The following is a 20,484-nucleotide window of genomic DNA, read 5'->3' as shown; positions in this document are numbered from 1 at the left end:
TTAGAAACTATACTTGCAACGAGAATTTATTGTGAATTCTTTACTAGCAAAAATCCGTTCATCAGTAATACCAGAGTTAGTCTAGAAGGACAAAACATCTCCAAGCCTTAACCATCTTCTTATCACTGCTTATAATCAAACCTTGTAATTCCATTTTTCATTCCTTTTATGCACTCAATTTCAACAACTCTACTATCTGCCTGACTAAGATCTGCAAGATAACTATAGCTTGCTTCAAACCACAATCCTCGTGGGAACGACCCTGACTCGCTCAGGTATTACTTGAACAACCCAGTGTACTTGCTGGTTTATTTGTACGAAGCGTGGGGATTCGTGCACCATGTTTTTGGCACCATTGCCGGGGATTGTTCGAGTTTGGACAACTGACGGATTATCTTGTTCCTTAGATCAGGTATTGTCGTTACTTTTGTTAGAGTCTTTTATTTTATTTTTCTTTTTTCAAAAAATCAAAAACCTTTTTCAAAAAAAAAATATTTTTTCTTTTCTTTGTTTAATCTTTGTTCTTGGTTTGAGTCTTTTGTTTGTGTTCTTGGTTGAATTTTTGAATTCTTTGAGTCTTTCTTTCAAAAAAATTTTCAAAAATAGTTTCTTTTGTTTGATTCTTGTGTCAATCTTTAAGTTTAGTGTCTTCTTGTGTCTTTTCTTTAATTTTTCGAAAATTGTGTTTGTTTCTCAAAAATTTTTAGTTTGGTGTTCTTTTGCTTGTTCTTATGTTCTTTGAATTCTTTGAGTTTTGTTCTTGGTGTTCTTCTTGATCTTCAAAGTGTTCTTGTTTTTCTTTTTTTATCTTAAAATTTTTAAGTTTGGTGTCTCTTTGTGTTTTTCTTGTTAATTTTTGCACACTAGGTCCCTTTAGATCTAAACATTTTATGTTTGGTGTCTTTTTCTTGTTTTTCTCTTTCTTCATTAAATTCAAAAATAAAAAAAATAAGAAATTGGAGGAGGTTGTTGCCAAGAAAGGTGATCAATTCCATGAGGCTCCTCCCATCTTTGATTGTTCCATCCTTGATGCATGTTGTCATTGTAGTTCCCATTTCCTACAACATAATTTAAACCAAACTCATAGCCAAAGGGATGAGAATTCATAGTAGAAAATAAAAACAAAAGCTGACAAAAATAAGCAACAAAGTCCTAAACCTAACAAAAAATAACAAACAAGAAAAAGGCAAACATATTCACAATATTCATATATATACAATAACCAATAACAAGCACACATTGCAATTCCCCGGCAATGGTGACAAAAACTTGAAATGAGTAAAACCGTCGGTTAGGAATTTCTTCTCGGTTAGAGGAAATAACTTCGTTGCAAGTATAGTTCCCAACCGACAAGTAATGCTCAATCAAAGTTTAATTTTGGTTGTCACAAGTCCAACCCAATAAAAATAACCGAGAGTATTAGTCCCGTGTCATTTTCTCTAGGAATCACAATCGAGTGCTCAATTATTGGTTATGAGTTTCACGGGTTGGGTTGATAAAATAAGAAATTAAAAAGGCAAGAAATGTAAAGCAAACAGTTAAGGATAACAAATACCAAAAAGAGAGACATTCATGGCAAGGGTTGAGAATATAGGATTTCTATCCTAGTCACTAATTATCATACAATGATTAACAAGAGCTAATCTTATGTAGTCATCTCCAACATTGGAAGAAAGCACAATGTTATCTTCACATGAGAGAAAGTCAAATAAGACTAGTTAATCTCAATCCAAAAGTCCTAATCAACTCACTAATTGAATTAGCAAGAGATTAAAGTCAATGGAAACAATATTAACTAATAACTCTAGATCACCAATCTAAATTGGGTATTAATGACTCAAGATTGCCTAATTTCTCTTTTCAAGCCAATAATGCTAAAAAAGCTACTCTAAAATCCATCCAAGCATTTTGTCAAACACTTGGAAAGCATAAAAGGAAAGCATCATAAAATTGCAAGAATAATAAAATTTACTACTACCCAATTGCAAGGAAACAATAACAACAACTCAATTAAACAATAAAGAAACATAAAATATAAATTGCATTAAAGTAAATCAAGATCCAACAAAGTGCTCATAAACATGAAAAGTGGAAAAATAAAGGAAATAGCAAGAGAAACTAGGAGAATTAAAGTACTAGGACAACAAATTGAAAAGAAAAGTATATGAAAACAAGAAATTAAACCTAAATCTAAGAGAAATTAACCTAATTCTAACCTAATTCTAGAGAAAAGAGGGAGCTTCTCTCTCTAGAAAACTACCTACAACATGCTTCTTAACCTAACTAATTGTTGCCCCCTTGACCCATCTTGAATTCTGCATGAAATAGTCTCAAAAATGAGTTGGATCTGGGCCTGGGCAGCTCAAAAATCATCCCCAGCATTTTCACTTTAATGAGGTCACCTGCTAATGGTGACGTGTACGCATGGATCACGCGTACGCGTCATCTGGCTTTTTCTTGTCACGCGTACGCGTCATGTCATGCGTACGCGTTGCCTGGACGACCTCCTCTTCACGCGTGCGCATCGCTCTAAGCACTCCAAATCCTTGTTTTTCCATGAATCCTCCTTTTTGCATGCTTTTCTCTTCACCTCTTCCATCCAAACTTGCCTTATGAATCTGAAATCACTCAACAAACATATCAAGGCATCGAATAGAATTAAAGTGAATTAAATTTAGCTATTTTAAGGCCTAAAAAGCATGTTTTCACACTTAAGCACAAATTTAGAAAGAATTACAAAATCATGCTATTTCATTGAATAAATGTGAGATAAGTTGATAAAATTTCCTAAATTAAGCACAAGATAAACCATAAAATTGGGGTTTATCACATATGCCCAAGACGACTGCACTTATAGCATAAGCCCAAACCAAAACGACACGGCCTATTTGGGTGGTAGCTCCCGCATCGCTGACAACTCGAATCATCTGAAGCAGCCACTGACTGTTTTCCTTTTCTCTTGAATTCCTGGCCCCTCGGTGCAAAGTTTTGATTATGTTCCCTTTGGCGAAATTCCCGGCTATCATTCCTTTCTATAGCAGCCTTCTTTAAACATTGTTCCATGACCCTGCTCTTGTTCACCAAGTCTGAGAAAACTCTGATCTCCATTGGGCCTACTGAACTCAGAATATCACTCCGGAGTCCTCCTTCATATTTGATGCACTTTCATTCCTCAAAGTCTCCCGGAGCAACCTGAAAAATCTTGAAAAATTGACATAATTCCTCAAACTTGTTTGTATATTCAGCTACAGACATTTGTCCCTGCTTCAGTTGCAACAATTCAAGCTCCTTAGCTGTCCTGACCGAATTGGCAAAGTACTTTTTCTAGAATTCCAACTAAAAGGCATCCCAAGGTACTGCAATGTTGTCTTGCTGCAGCAGGCGTCTCGTACCCTGCCACCAATACTGGGCTTTACCCGTTAAGTAGTAAGTTGCAAATTCAACATGTTGATTTTTAGGGACTTGTTGTGCATGTAACGTCCGTTCCATCACTTGAAACTAGTTATCTGCCTCTATGGGGTTTGTCGTCCCTCCAAAGATGGGTGGATTTACCTTCAAGAAGGTCACTAAGGTTATTGGCCTATTTTTTCTATCATCGCCATTCCCATTACCGACTTGATTCCCCAATACCGCAGCCATAGCCTGCATAGCAGCAGCCATGTTCTCCAGAGCATTCATGAAGTTTGTGTAAGAACTGCAACCAATCAACTGATTAGTTAAGTGATTATATTGCCCAAAAGTAGATTTTGAAAAGTTAGAATGAGAATTTGAGGATTTAAATGTAATTTTTGGACTTAGTAGGTTTTTCTGAGTCAGAAAATGTGCTTTCTGCAAAAAACCGCGAAAAGCTACGAACCGGCAGTTGAACCGGTTCAAGTCTGCCCAGTGCTGCACGAGAAAAAGTGAAAATAGTCAAAAACCTTAGAAAAATGTTAGAAATGGAAAACCGGACGTTAATTTTAAAGGTTTGGCCCAAAGTTGGGCCAAACGGGCTAAAAATGCTAACGGATTGGACCGGTTCCAAATTAGGCCCATGCCCAACATATATAAACACTAAGTGAATCCTTTTCACCTCATAAACACACACTCAACAGAAAAGAAGAAGTGGGAAAGGAGAGGAGAGAAACATTATTCACTCTTCACTTCAATCCACAATATCTCAAGCTACGGTGCTTCAATTCGCGTGCCGTCAGTGGCTACGCGAAGCTCTCGCTGAGCTCGTCCTTTCTATTTAAGCATTATGGTAAGTTTCTTGAGTTTCCCTGCCCAGTTTTCGTACTCTTGTGAATTTTGAGTTTTAGGGTTCGGTTTTGAGTGAAATCTCGTGTTTTGGGTGTTTAGGTACACTCTAGCACCTGATTGCTTATGGTTTTGGCTCCCAAAATTGTTGGGTAAGGTGAGTTACTCTTGAACCCTTGTGAAATTTCAATTTTATAAGCTCTAGTTTGATTTGTGATGGTTTATGCATATATAGTTTGATTATGGTGAGTTTGGAGCTTGCTGGTGATTGTTGACACTTGTTGGAGATTCTTGGTGGCTTAGATTGTGATTGAAAGCTTGATTGTGCTCAATTTGGGGTTTTGGTGCATATAGAGAATCGGCCAAGGTATGGTTTTGGTTTTTTCTATGTAGTATATAATATTCATGGACACTTAGGCTAGTGACCTATAGGATAGATTTGAATTAAAATGATTGTTGATGTGTTGAATGATGATGTATGATAACTTATGATGAGTTGATAAAGTTGAGTAATTATGATGATATGATGATGATGATTGATTGTGTGAATTGAAAAGTGAATGGTGATGATATGTGTGATGTTGGGATTGATGAAATGGTAATGTGGTTGGAAAATGTGAGAGAGAATTGATTAGAATATGATATATGTGATATATTGATGTTGAGATGGAGGATGATGAAAATGTGAAGGAAAATATGGTAAGATTGGTGTAATATAACACAAAGGGTAGATTTTGATGAGAAATGGAGTTTCGAATGGTTTGGTATGGTTTTGGTTGTGTTTTACAAGAAATTGTGAAAATTGTGAATTTTGGTAAAAAGGAAATTTTGGTGAACTTTGTCTGATCATAACTTTTGCCTTAATTTTCAAAATTGATTGAAATTTGTTTAGAATTAAAGTTTATTGAAAACTCTTCGAATCAATATAAAGTTTGTAAAATTTGGAATTTTATAGAGGAAGTTATGATCATTCAAAAATTGGTGTAAAAATCTAAAATTCTGCAAAGTTGCATAATTTTGTGATTTCTGGTATGTGCGCACGTACAACTCTACGAAAATTTTAACCTGTGCACACGCACAGACCTGTGCGTACGCACACGCAGAGGCGGGCAGTCTGTTCACAGCGTTAGCACAGCGTGTGCGCGCACATACCCAAAGAGGAATTGCAACCTGTGTGTATGCACAGCCCTGTGCGAACGTACACGTTGGGAAGGACAGTCTGTTGAGGGTGCTAGCACAGGTTGTGCGAGTGAATAGACATTATGAATTTTGGTACCTGTGCGTACGCACACTTTTTAAAACTTCTTCTAGGCGTGCGCACGCACACTCCTGTGCGTACGCACATGCCCTGTTTCTCAATTTTAAACTTTGTTTTCAACTATTTAACCTTTCCAACAAGATTGTAAGCTTCTATAACACCATTTTAAGGCTTTTGGGCTTAATTTTGAGTATGAGAATATGGAAAATAACCTAAGAGTTTTAGTTGGATATTATTATGAAAAATTAGAAACGGAGGCTTAGGTTTCTAGTGTACTGAGGATGGGTTTGATGGTGTGTAAAGAATGATCGATATATGAGATGAGAACGAATGAACTGTTGAGTTCGGAATGAAAATGTGAATTGACAGTAGTTATGATGATTCGAGGACTCGGAAATGGAAATGTTGATGTGACAGTGGTTGAGATGAGTCAAGGACTCGAATGTGCAATGATGAATCATTGCTGTATTGAAAATGTTTTGTGACAAAACCACTGAGCTACTATTTTATATTGAGATTATGAGACGCTATGCGCCCGGCAGGGATGGCAGTTGGATCCCGCCTGTCGAGGTAGCGGCGGCGGTGTAAGGGCGGTGATTTGTCCCGCTTGCGTTGAGATGTGAGGTCCGTGGCAAGAGTATCCCGCTCGCATCCCTTCGGATCAATAGAGTGTGCAGGCGCAAAATCCTGGACAATGATCCGAGCACTATATCTCGGGGGTTCCCAATGATGATTCCGAAGGGCGACATCTCCATGGAGATGTGTCGGGTTGGTAGTTGAACCGACAATGTGATATCACAGCCAGTAGGACATGCATTCATCATGTGCATTTTCTATCTGTTTGTTTGCTTTGCCGACTTGTAAATGTATGCCTAATTGAATAACATGCCTATTTGCTTACTTGAACTACTTGCTTTATATGCTTCTACTTGTGCTTTACTTGCATTGTAATTAATTGTGATTTTCTACTGAGATTGAAGAGGTTCGGAAGGCGGTGGCGATGGGATCGCATGGAGGATAGGTTGGTGAAGGCTGTGGGACAGCAGTGTTTGGTTAGATAGAAATCTCTTAAGATAGAGTACCCTGTTTATTTATGTTAAGATTTATATATTATGCTTTATTGTTTTAGTATGCCTTAAGATGAGATCTTGTGATGAATATGGAGCTTAGGATTGCCTTTGGCATCCCGGGGTCTTATATCCTACATCACTGGGCACTATTACCATACTGAGAACCTCCGGTTCTCATACCATATTTCTGTTGTGTTTTCATATGCAGGTCACAACCCACGTCGGTGAGTTGCTTGGATGGTGACAGAAGCGGAGGATCATGATACCTTTTGGAGTCTTTTGTTTATTTTGTTTATACATCTCTCATTTTGTATTTTGTTTTGCCTAGAGGCATGTATTGAGAGAACAAAACTTGTATAAGCTGTTTTTACTGTCTGGTTCTGTATATCTGTATATAGCTAGCCGGCTTAAACTCCGCGAGCCGTGGCTAGATTATTATGATATTATACTATTATCTTTTGTTATATTATATCTGTTTTTTGTGCTTTAAGCTAGAAGCTTCGATAGTACGTTTTGCGCTTTTTAAATCCTGTTTTTGAGCTATATCCTTCATCGGGCTTCTAGATAATATTAATTCTTTCTATATATATATATATATATATAGAAAGAATTAATATTTTATATATATATATATGAGCTTAGAACTGTCGTAACCTTTGATTAACCTTTGCTTTACCACGCGAGGTAAAGCTTAGGCTAATTAGGGTGTTACAGTTTGTGGGATTACTCTCAGTCGTCTCAGGTTCCGTGTTAGTAGTCCTATCTCTCCCTCAACCGTGACTGCGCCCACAAGTCGCCATCTAGTTCCTATACACACCAAACAATTGATATCAAGGTGATCAGTCTCAATATCGCAAGTCTAGTGCTTCAAAGTCCCAAATGCATGCTCATGAACGTTCATGCCACATATATCAGTTAGATATCCTAAATTAGCATGTACAAACACCCAAAGTATGCCCAAAAGCATAGTCAGTCTGTCCCTTAGGCTCTACAGGAAGGAACTGCTCTGATACCATAATGTAACACCCTACCACACAGAGCTTTACACCTAGGATGTAATACAGAGGTGGTGAGGCGCTATGGCCTCTAAAATAATATATATATATATATATATATATATATATATATATATATATATATATATAGTATAATAATTGAAAGGATTTAATATACGAGGAGTCTTGATGAAATGGTAAAGCAAAAATCGCAAAATATGAAACCGTAACGTTCAGAAAACTTGGTTACTTGCGTATGAAGAAATATAAAGTCCACTAACATAATTATACAAAAGATAAGAATAGAAGATCAAGGGTACAAAATAACAAGCTTCTAACTCAGCCTGCGAAGCTAAGGCTGGCCGGAGAATATTTACATAAACCCTAGTTCTCCATAAAACCTCTAAGAGGTACACAAACAAAGCATTCTTATACACAAGAGGAGGAATTATAAATTTATACATAATAAAATCAAAATAACAAAAGGAAACCCCAAAGTAAACCACTTCGCCGTAGAAACTCCAGACGCCTACCGAGGTGCCTCTCGACCTGCATCTGAAAAATGACAACATAGTATGGAATGAGAACCGGAGGTTCTCAGCATGGTAAAGGTACCACGCACATAAGATATAAGGTCCTGAGAACGCCAGAGGTAATTCTAGAACACCAACATTCAGATTATAAAACTTAAGAATTAAAACTGAAACCATAAATAAGGGTGGTTTTCTAAGGATTCCTAAACTTAACCAAATACTTTAACCTAACCTTTCATCATCCTCTTTCCTCCAAAACCTCCATCACCAGTATAATTACACAGACAAGCAAGCAGACAATAACAAACCCAATTAGGATACAAGTAATGCAAGTAGCACGTATACAAGTAAGCATATGAAAGTCACATAGGCATTCCCAATTAGAGCATGAACAAGCAATTCAGGCAATATGCTTATGATGCATGCCTGTCCTATGGCTATTGATATCAACTATCAGTTACTTAGCCAGACCGACATGTCCTGGTAGCTAACCGTGGACAATACACCAAACACCGAGCAAGTGGGACAACGCCGTAACCCTTGCATCTTACTCGCGTACCCAGAGCAGGGGACAACTTCACCTTGCCTCTTACCTAAGCAGTGTTACATTCTCGACCCGAAGCAAGCGACAACAGAACACAGTCCTTGCGTCTTACCCAAAGCCTTGAACTTTCCCGGAGCAAGTGGATAACGCCACTGCATCTTACCGGCTTATTGACTTTTATCCGGAGCAAGTGGATAACACCACTGCATCTTACCTGGAGTCACATACAGAAACACACTTTCATTATCATTACCATTCATTCATTCATCCAGTCATTCTCAATTCATACCCAGAGCAAGTGGATAATACCACTGCATCTTACTCGGCATTCTCGCCTCTTACCCGGAGCAAGTGGATAGCACCACTGCGTCTTACCCTGAGGCATATTGCTATCACATTCAATCTCATCAACATTATAATTCATTCAAATTTCTTTATTTTCCCAATTCATTCATAATCATTTATAATCAATGCATGATCATCTTTTATAGCCCTGGCATCACATATACTTCAGTTCTCTGTATTTTTCATACATAATTCATCATTTTTCAACTTTTCTTCACCACCAAGTTACCTCCATTTCCTAACTCCATCTTGTTACTAGGCTTACTAATAAGATTTAGGATTAAAAGAATGAAAATAGAGATTTAGAGATTCAAAATTGGGTTTAAAACACAAAATATTCATTTGCTGAAAAACAGGGGTATGCGTACGCATGTCATATGCATGCGTACGCATACGTGTAATTTTGCCCAGGTCACGCATACGCGTGGGCGGACATTTTGGCCCATTTCGCGTACGCTTAGCCTTGTCCGCGTACGCATGTATGCGGGGCAGAATCGACCCTTCGCGAATGAAGGGTATGCGTACGCATACACTACAGTTTGGCCAGAAATGGCTAAGTCTGCAGAATTTCAGCTTCGTCCTCCAAACTTTCGACGCGCATAACTTTTTTGTTTTAAAATATTTTTCTTCCGTCCTTCGAACGGTGTAAACTTCATGGACCCAATTTTCATATAAAACAAATTTGAAATAATTTGGGGGTCCGAAATCCAAGTTATGGCTTCCCAAAATTTGATCAAAAACCAATTTTTCACAAAGACCTTCAAACCTCAATTTTCATTGAAACCAAACTCAAATCCAAACTTTTATACCTATATCCAGCACAATAACATATCATAGCACACCAATACAGTTCTAAATTCTTCACATCACACCATCTTCAATCATACTTCTTTGTTACACAATCTCAAACCTAAATTCTTCATTTTACATCAACAATATCATGATCTACTTACTCAATACATATATAATCATATCATCATATCATTCATCACCAATTCAATACTTAACATACTATTATTAACACAACAACAATCACCCAACACATAATCAAATCACATTATAATCCTCAGGGGTGCTAAACATTATACACTTTCATGCATTTTAACCTATCCTATGGTCAACTAGCCTAAGTCTTCACAGAATATTATATATTAAATACGAGAAACCTAAATCATATCTTGGCCAATTTCCTCGTATAACCCAAAGGTAACCCATAAGGCAAAATTGTAAGTCTTAAACACCAAAATCCAGCAACTAGATCTCACTCCAAGCTTCCAATTAAGCTTCCAACATATCCAATTGCCTCATATCACATATTTTCATGCACCTAACATAATTATCACAAACATATTCCCAAAATTCAATACCCAAAATAAAAAATCAATGAATTAACTAGAGTTTTAGGATTCTCACCTTACGCAAGCATAAAAAAAGCAAGATTCAACGTTCTCCTCAAGCTAATTCAAGTCTAAACACCAGAATCAAACAATTTTCAACATAATTGCTCATGTAATTCGAATTTTAGGGAGGAAGAAACTGAAGCACAGCAATAGTTTCCATACCTTGTGATATACTGGGCTTTGTAGAGTTCAACGCTGCAGTCGCGTGGCCACAAACGGTGCGGCGATTGGAGTTTTGGATCAAAAGTTATGGAGGTTTGATTTGTGGTGTTAGGGTTTAGGGTTTTCACTTGCTCATCCCCCTTTCCTTGAATGTTTCCGGCGTGAATGGAGGCAAAAGGGAGAAAGAGGTAGTGTGTTAATTAAGGGTGGTTGGATATAATTGGGCCTATGGCCCAGTTCGATCGGTTCGATTCGTTCGGTTTAATTTTAGGCCAAAATAATTGAAATTGGAATCAAAATTCTTGTTTTAATTAGCTTTATCTTATTTACATTTCTAATTTTCATTATTAAAAATTTAATTTATTGATTTATTACTCGTTAATTTTTTGGAATTTACAAAACTCTTTTTATATTATAAATATATACATAAGAATCTAATGAATAGATTTATTATTATTTTTATCCAAAATAATGATAATAATAATAATTTACTTTTTTTATAGATGGGAGATTGTTATGTCCGATGAAAAAATATTGGAGATTGATCTGTATATTAATTTTTTTTGGGGATTAAAATATTCGCTTTTAAAATTCTTAAGAATTGATTTGGATAATTATTCTGCCGTAAAATAAACTGGAGACTGATTTGTTTGCCACAACAAAACTTTGTAAATATGTTTGTGTATTAATTTTTAAAAAAAATTAAAATATTCACTTTTTTAAAATTTTTAGAAATTAATTTATTTGGATAATTATTTTAATAATAATAAAAAAAAAAGACTATGAGCTAAATCCATAACCCTCTTTACATTAACAGCATCCCATTCTCCCATACACGGCAGAGATGCTTTCCTTTCTTCCCTAAGGTTATTTTCTTCTTCGACAATAAATTTTTATACATTTTTATTTTGATTATTTACACTACTTTTTATTTTACTCCAATTCTAATTATGCTCTATCTATTGTGTTACTTTTATATTAATTTTTATTCTAAAATTTTATTAAAGTAGCCTAATAAATTTAAAAAACAAAAATATTTTTAATTCAAGTATTACCAATTATTAAAATATTAATGTGACTCTCTAATTTGATAATTACCTATATCTTTAATTTTTATCATATTTATAATGATGTGTATTAATAAATCCAAAAATTTAAGGTTAGGGTAAGATAGAATTTAAAATTTTAGGTATATAGATTTTATTATGTTAATTGATGTTAAGATTAACTTATTAGAGTTATTATTGTTATATTTGTGATATTAGATTATCAAAAAATCATTCTTCTTATTTGTTGGAATATGTGGAATAAAAATTTTACTTTTAAATTTTAATCTGTAAATAAATTTTATATTTATTGTTAATTTTTAATATTGTATCATTTTTATAATTATTAAAAATAATTTTAAAATTATTATTTAGTTATTTATTAACTTATTTACCAATATGATGTTTATATTAAATATTTAAAAAAAAAAATTCTCACTTAAGACATAATATTTTGTGTTGAAATTAATTAAGTTGTCATTTGAGAAATTAAATTATAATGTAAATCTTACATATACACTTTGAATATAAAATTAGTATTGAATTTGGATAAAGTTATCACATGGATTATTATTGAATTGATGATACATTTATTGATTTATTTGACAATTTTTAGTTTAATCATAGTTTGTATGTCAAAATATTTTAGAAGGTTCTATGATAGAGATTGCAACTAGCAGTAGTAAGCGCTACATTTAGTGCACCAAATCTGTATATAATTGTATTTTTAGGTTCAGATAAATAAAAAATGGTGCCTATCTGTTTCATATCCACAAAAGCAGTAGAGCATATCTGCTTCAAAATTTACCCAAAAAAAAACAATCTAAGTGTAATTTTTATATGTTATTTTAACTTTTTAAATTAGAAAATTCACCGCTTATATTTATATAAAATAAAAAAATTTAAAGTAGGTAATTATCATTGTGTTTGAGTATATTTTGTCACTATTATTAAAGTGGATTTATTTTAATTAAGAATTTATTATTTATACAATTGTCTCTCGTAAAATTATGGATGCTTTGTTTACTATTGAGTTACGAAACTCTTTTTTTTTTGTTCTTTTATTTATTTATTTTTAATATGGACTTGATCCTAATTTAACTTCACCAGTTCTGCTCTAATTTTATTTTTATGAGTCTTTTATTGTTTAAGAATTTGATGTTTTGTATAAATAACTTTAAAAGTTTTTAAATTTATTAAACTATTCTATGTGATACAAGTAAAATCTGACTTTAATGATTTGAAATAAGTTATTTTGTAAATATTTTAATAAATAAAATTAAATAAATTATGCTTTGTTGTAAATATTAATGTAGAATTTTTTGTAAATATGTTTGAATACACTTTAAATATAATACGTAAGGATGTGTGGCTTTTTTATATATTAAAAATTCTAATTATTTTTATTTTTTGTAATATTAATTTCTGAAATTTGTTTGAGAATATTTTTTTAAATGCTAGTTATGACCGAATTGGCTCTACCGGTTTTATCTCAATATTAAAAATAAGAATCCAAACAAAATAAGCATATAGGACATTGAACGACATACAAATACCTCGAAGAGAGGCAGAGAGCTACCACGTGCTACCACGTGAAGCTAATGTGTCTAAGCTCTATTGCCAAGAAATTTAAACCTTATATTATTAGTATATTTTGCAATTCAGTTTTGGGAAATACTTTTGGTTTTTCTAAAGATGTATTAACAATGATTTCATGAAATATATATTGTGCTGCAACAAGAATAAGTTTATCCAAACTTAAAAGTGTCCTTGCTAGTAGTTTTATGTTTCTGATGAACCCTAATCTATTATCTATTATATATCTTTAATTTTATAATTAAAATATAGTATATTATTTTTTATTATAATTAGACTTAAATTTTTTTTAAAATTAAAAAAGATTTTTTTTTATTAATTTTACAATCAAAATTTATCACATGTCACTTTTTCATTACAATTAAAATCAAATTTTTTCCTCTAAAATTAAAAGGTTTTTCCCTTCTCTCTCTTTTTTTCTCTATTTTTTCATTTTTCTACCACTTTATCTATTTTATATATCATTATTAATATTAATGACTAATTACTAATTTAACAATTAAAATGTACAACATGACATTTTTTAATTACATTAAAATTAAAATATACCTATATTATGTATCATATATTACTATCTAATTTAATAATCAAATGTGTCACGTGACACTCTCTTATTAAAATTGAGAAAAAATATTTATTTTCAAAATTAATAAACTTTATTCCTAAATTCTCTCATCTAGCTACCTCTTTCTATTTTTCTATTTCTCTCTACTATTTTTACTCATATATAATTTATATTTTATATTAGTAATTTGACAAATCAAAATATGTCATCTGATATTCTTTTTACAATTAAAATATTTTTTTTCTTTCAAAATTAACAAACTCTCACTCTCACTCTCATTCTTTATCTTTATCTTTCTCTCTCTTTTCTCTCATTCTCTATTTTTTTTTATCTTTCTCTTCTATAGAAAATAAAATTAACAAAATAATATAATTTAAATAAAAATATTATTATTATTGTTATTATATACATAATTTTTTTAATTTCTTATTTAGTTTTAAATTTTCACCGCTTATCATTCTAATCTATATTTTTATTTCTCTCCTTTCAAATATTTATTACATATAATTTGGAGAGAATACTAATATTATAATTAAAAGTGAGAATCAAGATTCAATTGTTTTAAAAAAATTAATTTTGAGTTAATTTTATAACTATCAGTATTGTCCATACCCTGACCCAACGCTAAGGCCCAAGTTCAAATGAGAGGCCCAATCCAAAGGATTGGCTCTCATTTTACACCAACCTTCTCTCAAGAAGTCGGTTCTTACTACGACTTGCTCTAAAGAAATTGGGAACGAAGATTAGCTGGCAGATAACACTCATTCAAATAAGTAACTGCCCCTAAAATCTCTCAACCCACTTCCAGGAGCCATATCCCAACTTTCTTAAGATAAAGCGACGGTTATTCCCCCTTAAAAGGTGGAATTACACCAACGGTGATTATTGGTTCACCAATATAAATATACTGACACCCCTCAGGTATCACTAAGTCCTAATACACTTTAGACCTGCTTACACCCTTGCTGACTTTGGCATCGGAGCATCTTTGTAGGTACCACCCCCCATTTCTCACGCATACAAGTCGGACGGAGGCCCAAAGATGCCAACCCGCTCGGAGGCTTCCTTCCTCAGAAGATTGGGCCAACCTAACGAGTCCAGCCCACTAATCTCCGGTTACCCATCGTAACAAGTATAATTTTTTTAATACTAATATTTAATTATATTTTTATATACATAGAGAGAAAAAAATATTATTTTTAAATAGCAAGTATAAAAATTAATTATTTCTATTTGTGCAACAGACTTAACAGTTAACACCTAATTAAATGTAAACGTATACATATTAAATTGTTTTAAATTTTAGATAACGAATGTTGAAATTAATTATTAATAAAAAATTAGACTTTTTCATATAAAAATAATAACTAAAAATCTTATTATTTGATTTTTTATCTACAGATACCTTAATTTTCTTAGTCAGAGACTTTTGTCAATTTACGATTTTTTTTAAATAGTTTGATTTAATAAATCTTTTGGGACATATATAATCTATATTATCAGAATAAAGTGGACTGTAATTTTAAAAAATTTATATTCCTGTAAAATTTAAAATTTGAGTTTAAGTGGGATTATATATTGTAAATAAAGAGGTGGAGAATCTCAAGACATTTTAATTTCTTCATAATTAAAGATAAGGCCATAAATTAATGCCATTTTAGAAGACTTGCAAGCTCACCTACCGTTGACGAATGTGGCCATAAATGTGGCCATCAAAACCTTAATTACCACACATAAGTGACAGTCATTTTCCTCATCATCACTAGCTCCGATCCCTAGTATGGCGAATGTAGAAGCAGATGATGGCAAGTTCAGTAACAGCGTTTTCCTCAGTATGGCAGAGGATGACAGAAGGGGCCTCTCCTTTATACGCAATATCATTGATGTGCTGCGCCGGCATGGGCTGGACATCTTCCCCTCTGACAACGGCAGGAAATGGGCAAGAGACCCCGAAGATTTTCAACGCTCTCGCTTAGAAATCATTGAAAAAGTAAAGGTTGCAGTTGTTTTCCTCTCTGAGAGATATCCTTTCTCTGTGGCACGTCTCGATGAAGTTGTCAAGATTTGTGACTCTATGAAGTCCGAAAAGCTTGTGGTTTGCCCCATCTTTTGCGATGTCGAACCTTCGGACGTACGGTATCAGAAGAATAGTTACGAGAAAGCCATAGCTAAGAGACTGGAAAAGGACTCTGATGAGCGGGTGAAGGGTTGGAGGTTAGCTTTGCGTCTAATCTCCAGTCTCTCAGGAGTTATTGTCCGAAGAAACAGGTACGTTCTTGATGCTGATCTTATTACCAAGAAATAACTTATGAAAAATAACTCGTTAGAAAGTAGAAATTCAAATGCACTTCTCTTCGTATAAAGTTGATAGTAAAAAACTATTAGACGATAATTCAGTCAAATTAATCATCTTATACCTTCCACTATCAGTTTACATGAAAACATCTAGAGTTATTAGCTTGTTAAAAACATGGCATGATATATCCTTGAGTCTTTCATTTTACGTTTTAATTTAATTTGTAGGCCCGACTACGAGTATGAATCGATGCAAATGCTTATTGACTGGATCAACGAGCATTGCACCTTCAAATACGATGTTTTTATCAGTTTCTGCGGGGAAGATCAGTCCTGTTACTCCTTCACAGGTTTTCTCTATAATGCTTTGCGCCAGCAGAGATTCAACACTTTCTTCAGGTATGACAGGTTGAAGAGCGGCGACCTTAAACTTCCACCCACCAATTACATCTAGGCAATTGAAAGGGCAAAGGTTTCAATCATTGTCTTCTCTGAAAGCTATGCACGTGACGAGGGGTGTCTACATGAACTTTCCAAGATCGTTGAGTGCAAGAAGTTGAAGAACCAACAGGTTTTCCCGGTCTTTTACAAATTGGAGCCATCACATGTAAGGCACCAGACATCTTCTTATGAATTAGCCATGGAGACGCATGAAAACAAATACGGAAAGGATTACGTCCAGCAGTTCATCAGGTCAGCTTTGTTTGAAGTCGCCAACTTGAAAGGATGGACATTCAAATCCGGGTATATATGTATTTCTTAAACAATTTTACTCTTGCTTAATTAAATCCTTTAATTAAAAAGTGGAAAATTCAAGCAGCACAAATAAATCCGATTATGCTTCTCAGGGTAGCATATGAATATCAAACTATACAAAAGATTGTGGAGTTGGTGAACAAATCCTTGGCCCGCTATGATGTATTCCTGAGTTTTCGGGGCATGGACACTCGGTTCACCTTCACAGGTCATCTCTATAACGATTTGTGCAAGAAAGGGTTCAAGACCTTCATGGATGATGATGCCATGAAGTATGGGGAAGAGATTTCAAGCTCTCTTGCGATGGCAATTAAAGAATCAAGAGTTGCAGTTATAGTATTCTCCGAAAACTATGCATATTCCACATGGACACTTGAAGAACTTGCTATTATCCTTGATTTAACAAAGGTGAAAAATTACCATGTTTACCCAATCTATTACAACGTTAACCCGGATAATGTATGGAATCAGGAAGGTAGTTTCGGCGAAGCAATGGCGAAGCATGAAAAAAGGTACCCTGAGAAGGTGCAGAGGTGGAGGAAAGCTTTGTCTCGAGTCCAGGAGTTTGATCCAATCCTTTTGAAGTTGTAAGCCTTGCATCCTTCCAACTACTATTTTCACCTAAGTTTTATATCATGTTTTATCTTAAATTTTTTATTAACTAATTAACAGGCTCACGGAATCAATAATCTTCATTTTTACATATTTTTAATAAAATAATTAAATATTGAAATAATTAAACATATAATAGAATAATCAGTTTTTTTTATAACAATATAATCATTTCTTTATAAATTATATTTCAAATATGCACCTTTATACCATGATTAATTATTGATTAACTTTTTGTGTGTGGCAGTATAACATAGTTTAATTCAGTATCCATCATTTAAATATTTGTAGTTGAATTATTAGATAATTTTTAAAATTAAATTTATATAAATATTAATTATTCTCATTTTAAAAAATAGAATATATATTGGATTTTAGGTTTCAATTATATTGAGGGTTAAATATTCTAACCATATTTTATTTACTACAAACGTTATCTGTTTAATTGAAAGCTTTTTAAGCTATCATCAGTTTTATAGTTAATATAAAGAAACTAAAAAACCAATGCAACTAACCAATTTCAAAATCTTTATTTTTTATAGAATTTAATTTTAATGCACTCTTCAGTATAAAATAATTTTATATGTGCTATAATCATGTAATGTTACATCATAAAAAAATTATTATTTTTATTGACTACATAAATAGTTATTAAAAAAAATGAGTGTGATTATATGACTGTTTATACTATAACTATATCAAAATAATTTTTTTAAATTTATAAATAAAAAATTTATTAGATCTACAGGAATTTATAAACTAATTGAACCTTACACCATTGATGTATAGTCTACTAAAAGATCTATATACAAATTAAATTTTGATTTATAAACTAGAGTGACACTCGCACGATGCGCTAAATATTATTTAAAAATTAATTAAAATATATATAAATTAATATTAAATTTGATATATTTTTTATTTAAAATATTTTGTAGTACAAAAGTTTTTTCGTTAGAATTGTATAAAGTTATATCTTTAATTGTTGTTTTTATTTTCATATTTATTTTAGTTGATAGACGTAATTGTTTTATGTGGTATTTGTATCAAATGTTTAAATTTATTCATTATATTTTTTCTCACCATTACACAAAGAATTGTTTCTTACTTTGTTAGTAAATCATAGTTAAAACTTAGTAAATAAAATTATTAACGTTTAATTTTTTGTTATTATAAAAGCAACAACCAATAGTATATTGAAATAAATATAATTATTATAAAGATCTTAAAATATAATTATATATAAAATATTAATAATGAAAAAAGTTTAAATAGTAAAAGTAATAAGAGTGTTTTTTCCTTCTAAATTTATTTTAAAAATATAATAATCATTTCAAAAATAATAAGTATTTTTGTTTTGTCCTTACTGTTTAATATAATCATTTCTAAATAAATAGACTCTTTTCATTTGTTAGTGTAAATAAATGTTTTTCATAGACGTATCATGCGGACTTTGATGAACCAATTATCTATTTGTTTAGCGATATTGTCTAAAAAATGGTCTTCCATTGTATAATTTTGAGATGTTCTATAATTCATAAATAATTTTAAAAAAATAGAGTTAATGATAATTGATTGAGGATGAGGACATAAATAATATAATATAAAATTATAAATCAAATATATAATTATGGTATATTTGAATATACTTAATAAGGATATTTTGTTGTGACAAATTTGAGATTATTTGGAAGAATCTTCTACCATTAGTGTGAGAGTTTGTGAAATAAAATAATAGTGATAAGTGTCATATGTATGATGCAAAAGTAGGTTAGAGAGGAAAATGGATCCTCTCAATTTTTTTTTAACAATCGAAAGAATAAAGCGTGATCTCTCACCATTAATTTTATAAGTGGGACTAAGAATAAATATGAGAGAGAGAACAATGAAGAATTAGAGATTACACTTTACATTGAGAATTTTTTTTAATAATTGAGAGAATTCATTCCCGATTAGAGAGCATAGAATTTGAATATCTATAACTTACATTTTTTTATGATTAATATTATTATTATGACACTTTTAATGTAGATGCTTATTGTATTTAGTTAGTGATTTATATTTTTATTGAATAATATGTAATAAATAAATTAATTATTAGGGGTTATAATATTAATTGGTTGTCACTCTTATACTGTTTTACAAAATAACTTATACTTTTATTTTTTTAAAATATATTATTAAAATTTAATTATTTAATTTTTAAATTTTGTCAAATAATTAAAATTGTTAACATGATATTATTAGAAAAAAAAATATGACTTAATTCAATATTAAAAAAATTAATATCAATTTTTATATAATAAAAATAGATAGATAGATGTAATAAAAATATTAACATAATAGGTATTTCAATTCTAAATCGGATAGAGTATTTATTAGTGCAACCTTGTATCCTTAAATGAATGAATTGAAAATTGAGAGCTTGTGCTTCTGCAGGGACGAATATGACCTTATCGAAAGAATTGCTGACAAGGTTCAGGAATGCTTAATATGAGTCCATTGATATGTCAGCAGTCAAATAGAAGAGGATCAGTGCTTGACTTCTCTCTCGAATTCACGGATGTTGAAGCAATAATTGGAATTGCATTGTCTGTTGGAAAATAATCAATTTATTTATCAGTTTCATGTATCTCTATGTTTAGAACCCTTCCCCCTCCCCCCAAACTCCCTGATTCGAACCCAGTAATGTACCAAAACATAACTTTTTGTGTGTCATGCATTTCCAATTTCATAAAACCGGACCGGATTTCTTTTCTTGGTGTTCTCTGTGCTTGACTTGTGTGCATTGCGGATTCGTGAAAGCAAAATTAATGATAGATGTGTATCACATTAATCCTGATTTAGATCACTATACTTGCCTTGTTAATCTCCTTGAGAGAAATGGTTCTATAAATGAAGCCTTTGAATTCTCGAAATATTCCAATTCAAACTCAACCAAACATGTTAGGAGCATTCATTGGGTCCTGCAAACTGCATGAAAATAGTTTACTGGCTAATTGCAGCCAGAGAAGATTGTTAACTATGCTGTCTAACATTTATGCTTTGCATAATCATTGTAAATATAA

At 32.3% G+C, this 20,484-nt stretch overlaps 2 protein-coding genes across 2 annotated transcripts; both read left to right on the top strand.

Annotated features, from left to right (window-relative positions):
* The first annotated feature begins 15,465 nt into the window (after positions 1 to 15,465).
* Positions 15,466 to 20,126, top strand: LOC140177310 (toll/interleukin-1 receptor-like protein). The gene is made up of 4 exons (XM_072210449.1): positions 15,466 to 16,021; positions 16,277 to 16,792; positions 16,897 to 17,391; positions 19,856 to 20,126. Exons 1-2 carry the CDS (start codon positions 15,534 to 15,536, stop codon positions 16,500 to 16,502), a joined length of 714 nt encoding a protein of 237 aa, XP_072066550.1. The 5' UTR covers positions 15,466 to 15,533; the 3' UTR covers positions 16,503 to 16,792; positions 16,897 to 17,391; positions 19,856 to 20,126.
* On the top strand, positions 16,886 to 17,395 carry LOC140176708 (toll/interleukin-1 receptor-like protein). The gene has a single exon (XM_072208253.1). It carries the CDS (start codon positions 16,886 to 16,888, stop codon positions 17,393 to 17,395), a length of 510 nt encoding a protein of 169 aa, XP_072064354.1.
* Positions 20,127 to 20,484: the final 358 nt, after the last annotated feature.

This window comes from Arachis hypogaea, chromosome 12, assembly GCF_003086295.3.
Source record: "Arachis hypogaea cultivar Tifrunner chromosome 12, arahy.Tifrunner.gnm2.J5K5, whole genome shotgun sequence".
Taxonomy (NCBI): Eukaryota; Viridiplantae; Streptophyta; class Magnoliopsida; order Fabales; family Fabaceae; genus Arachis; species Arachis hypogaea.
This window is presented reverse-complemented; position numbering and strand designations above follow the sequence as displayed.